The sequence below is a fragment of the Camelina sativa genome, chromosome 20, assembly GCF_000633955.1.
Source record: "Camelina sativa cultivar DH55 chromosome 20, Cs, whole genome shotgun sequence".
NCBI lineage: Eukaryota > Viridiplantae > Streptophyta > Magnoliopsida > Brassicales > Brassicaceae > Camelina > Camelina sativa.
The window spans coordinates 4,685,939-4,690,214 of record NC_025704.1 but is presented as its reverse complement, the minus strand read 5'-3'; the positions used below and the strand labels follow the sequence as shown (position 1 = coordinate 4,690,214).

The following is a 4,276-nucleotide window of genomic DNA, read 5'->3' as shown; positions in this document are numbered from 1 at the left end:
TATAACAAGGTCACGGTCCAAGAGGTTCAACCAAACTATCAGTGGACTACTCAAGGAGCTGGACAAGAACCAAGAAGACATGGCTCAAACCACTATGACGTTGCTCACAGCTCAAGGTGCTCGGTAAAGGGTAAAATGTTGCTTTGGTGCTCTTTTTCCCTTGGTCAAGTTTTGTCCCATTGGGTTTTCTTGACAAGGTTTTTAATGAGGCCTAAATAACATTTTCAAGCCCCTTTGCCAGTCCAATTCGTGGTCCAAGGTTCCCCACAAAGGACTTGGCCCATTTTCTATCTCTTTCTCATTCAAACTTTGCATTTATTGCTTTGTAATTTCCAAGAATTTGTGCATGAGCTTGCATGAGTGTGGACTCTTGCATGAGCTCCACCTCTTCTCTTCTAGATCCTTCTCCTTCGTCCCCCTTCTCCTATTTAAAGACTTTGTATCTCTTCTTTGTTTTTCATTAAACATTTTAATCAAAAACCTTACTTTTACTTGTTTGATCTGAGAAGTGTGTAATATCTTCTCAACTTGTTTTCTTCTTAGTGTGTAATATCTAAGTTGAACTCGAGCTTGAAGTCTAAGAGATTTTCATCTCTCTTGGAAGTTCACTTCAATCCCCCTTTCTATCCGCTGCATCATTTCACCATTCCATCTCTTTCAATCCGCTGCATAATCAACCCCCTTCACCTTCCATTTGTCCGATCTATTGCATCTTTGGTCTCTTGATCTTCATCAGTCCGATCCATCTCCTTCAGAGCCTTGCAAAAGTGTGTTCTTGGGAGCAGATTCCTCTCCAGGAGTCTATCATGTGGTATCAGAGCAACCACTCTGCAATCAGGTTTTGAATTCCAATCGGCACTTTCTTTTATTTTCAGATCTGTCGTTCATCTTGCGAGAATTTTATTAAATGTTTTACTCGTTCAAAAATTATAAACTCAACTGTGTTAGAACCAGGAACGAGTCTAGTATTTTTGAAAATTGATTTGAGAATTTTTGGATTCGTTTTCATAATTTTCCCAGATCTGTTTTCATTTACGTGTTTTTAGAACTATTTACTGGTGGATCTTTGTTTTTCTTTTCAGGTACCATGGTGACATCAGAAGAGGAAGAGTCATCTACATCTAGTCTTGAAAGGAAGATCCTTAAGTCAGTCACCGCAGCTATGACAACCATGCTTGATGCTAGACTTGGCGCTCTACACTTGAATCAACCAAACCCGGAAGCAAATCAGCGTCAAAGGCAGAACCAGGAGGAACCAAGGCAAGACGACGAAACCAGGCGGTACTATAGCCACGGTTCTTCACACAGCAGTCAGCGGAGGCGTCGACGTGAACGTCCAGTACCAAGAGATCCGTTAGGAGGTCTTAAGTGCAAGATCCCAGCCTTTCACGGAACCAGCAACCCGGATACCTACTTGGAGTGGGAACAGAAAATCGAGTTAGTGTTTGTTTGTCAAGAGGTCACCGAGGTCAACAAAGTTAAACTTGCCGCAACCGAGTTCTACGACTATGCTCTAAGTTGGTGGGATCAGCTTGTTACCAGCCGCAGACGTACCGGAGACATGCCGATCGATACATGGAACCAGCTGAAAACCGTCATGCGAAGGAGATTTGTGCCGAGTTATTATCACCGCGATCTTCATCAACGTTTGAGGAACTTAGTTCAAGGAAGCAAGACTGTCGAAGAGTACTTCAAGGAAATGGAAACCCTATTGCTAAGAGCTGATGTTCATGAAGATGGAGAAACTATGATGTCGCGATTCATGGGAGGTCTCAACCGCGAAATCCAAGACCGTCTAGAAACCCAGCACTATGTGGAAATTGAGGAGATGCTTCACAAAGCAGTCATGTTCGAACAGCAAATCAAGAGGAAGAACTCTCGATCCAGCTACAGCACCGCTAAGACCAGCTACAGCTCAGGAAAGTCAAGTTATCAAAAGGAGGACAAGCCCGACTACCGGAAGGACTACAAGCCATTCGTCAAGCCAAAGCCATTTGAGTCCGACCCGAAAGGTAAGGGTAAGGAAGTGATCACGAGGACAAGGGATATTCGTTGCTTTAAGTGTCAAGGACTTGGGCATTACGCAAGCGAATGTGTAAACAAAAGGATCATGGTTCTTAAAGATAATGGCGAGGTAGAATCTGAAGAAGAGCGTTCGGAAAACGACTCTGCGGAAGAAGGTTTGGAAGCCCCAGCTAAAGGAGAGCTGCTTGTTGCTAGGAGATCATTGAGTGTTCTAACCAAATCAGAGGAGCAAGCGCAAAGGGAAAACTTGTTCCACACGCGATGTATTGTCAAAGACAAGGTATGTAGCTTGATTATTGATGGTGGAAGTTGTACTAACATTGCAAGCAGGACTATGGTGGAAAAGCTTGGCTTAGAAGTGCTCAAACATCCAAAACCATATGCGCTTCAATGGCTCAACGAAAAAGGTGAGATGTCCGTTAAGGAGTAAGTCAAGGTGCCGCTTTCTATTGGTAAGTATCAGGACGAAATCATGTGTGACATACTTCCGATGGACGCTAGCCACATTCTTCTTGGACGTCCATGGCAATCAGACCGACAAGTTCACCATGATGGTTTCACCAACCGACACACCTTCGAGCACAATGGCCGAAAGACGACTCTCGTTCCCATGACGCCGCATGAAGTCTACCTAGACCAGCTGAGCATGAAACAGCGAACCGCCAAACAAACTGAACCAACCGATAACAAGGGTAAGAGCAAGGTAAGTCATAATAGTTTGCTATTTGTTTACAAAGAAACTCTTGCTTGTTCTACCAACCCCGAACCGGTGCTACCGAGTAAAGTTGAGTTGGTTTTGCAAGAATATAGTGATGTGTTTCTGGAGGATAATCCCATTGGTCTGCCACCAATCCGAGGGATCAAACATCAAATCGACTTTGTGCCGGGAGCCGCTCTACCGAACCGACCAGCCTATCGCACCAACCCAACCGAAACAAAGGAGCTTGAAAGACAAGTGAACGAGCTGATGGACAAAGGACATATTCGAGAAAGCATGAGTCCATGTGCCGTTCCAGTGTTGCTAGTACCAAAGAAAGATGGGAGTTGGCGTATGTGTGTGGACTGTCGAGCCATCAACAACATAACGGTTAAGTATCGCCATCCTATCCCTAGATTAGATGATATGCTTGATGAATTGCATGGCTCTAGCATCTTTTCTAAGATTGATCTTAAAAGTGGATATCATCAAATCCGTATGAAAGAAGGTGATGAGTGGAAAACGGCTTTTAAAACCAAACAAGGGTTATATGAATGGTTAGTCATGCCGTTTGGGTTAACTAATGCGCCTAGCACTTTCATGAGATTGATGAATCATGTCCTTAGGAAGCATATTGGTGTATTTGTTGTGGTCTATTTTGATGACATTTTGGTTTATAGCAAGAACTTAGAAGATCATGTCATGCATCTTAGACTTGTTTTAGATTTGCTTCGCAAGGAAAAACTTTATGTGAACTATAAGAAGTGCACCTTTTGCACAGATAATCTTGTTTTCCTAGGCTTTGTTGTGAGTGCAGATGGAATCAAGGTAGATGAGGAGAAAGTCAAGGCAATCAGAGATTAGCCAAGTCCTACCAATGTGAGCGAGGTGAGGAGTTTTCATGGCCTAGCAGGGTTCTACCGACGGTTTGTCAAGGACTTCAGCACTATTGCCGCCCCACTCACGGAAGTGATTAAAAAGGACGTTGGTTTCAAATGGGAAGCAGCATAGGAAAATGCCTTCCAGGCCTTGAAAGAGAAGCTCACTAATTCCCCTGTTTTAATTCTTCCAAATTTTATGAAAACTTTTGAAATTGAGTGTGATGCCTCAGGGATAGGCATTGGAGCTGTTTTGATGCAGGATCATAAGCCCATAGCGTTCTTCAGTGAGAAGCTAGGAGGAGCGACACTCAATTATCCGACCTACGACAAAGAGCTTTACGCTTTGGTCCGAGCCCTACAAACGTGGCAACACTATCTCTGGCCGAAGGAGTTTGTCATTCATACTGACCACGAGTCTCTTAAGCACCACAAGGGTCAATAAAAGCTCAACAAACGTCATGCGCGGTGGGTCGAACTCATTGAAACATTCCCATATGTTATCAAGTACAAAAAAGGTAAGGATAATGTCGTTGCCGACGCATTATCTCGCAGGTATGTTTTGCTTACTTCTTTGGATACAAGATTGCTTGGTTTTGAGCAAATAAAAGACTTGTATGCTGATGATTCTGATTTTAGCAAAATATTTCAATCTTGTGAGAAGTTTGCCTTTGGA

At 43.4% G+C, this 4,276-nt stretch overlaps 1 protein-coding gene across 1 annotated transcript in view; it reads left to right on the top strand.

Annotated features, from left to right (window-relative positions):
• LOC104769317 overlaps positions 1-398 on the top strand; it is a 1,355-nt gene extending 957 nt beyond the window's left edge. The window contains exon 3 of the mRNA XM_010493491.2: positions 10-398. Coding sequence (XP_010491793.1) covers positions 10-127 — 118 coding nt within the window. The 3' untranslated portion in view covers positions 128-398. The remainder of the gene's footprint in view (positions 1-9) is intronic.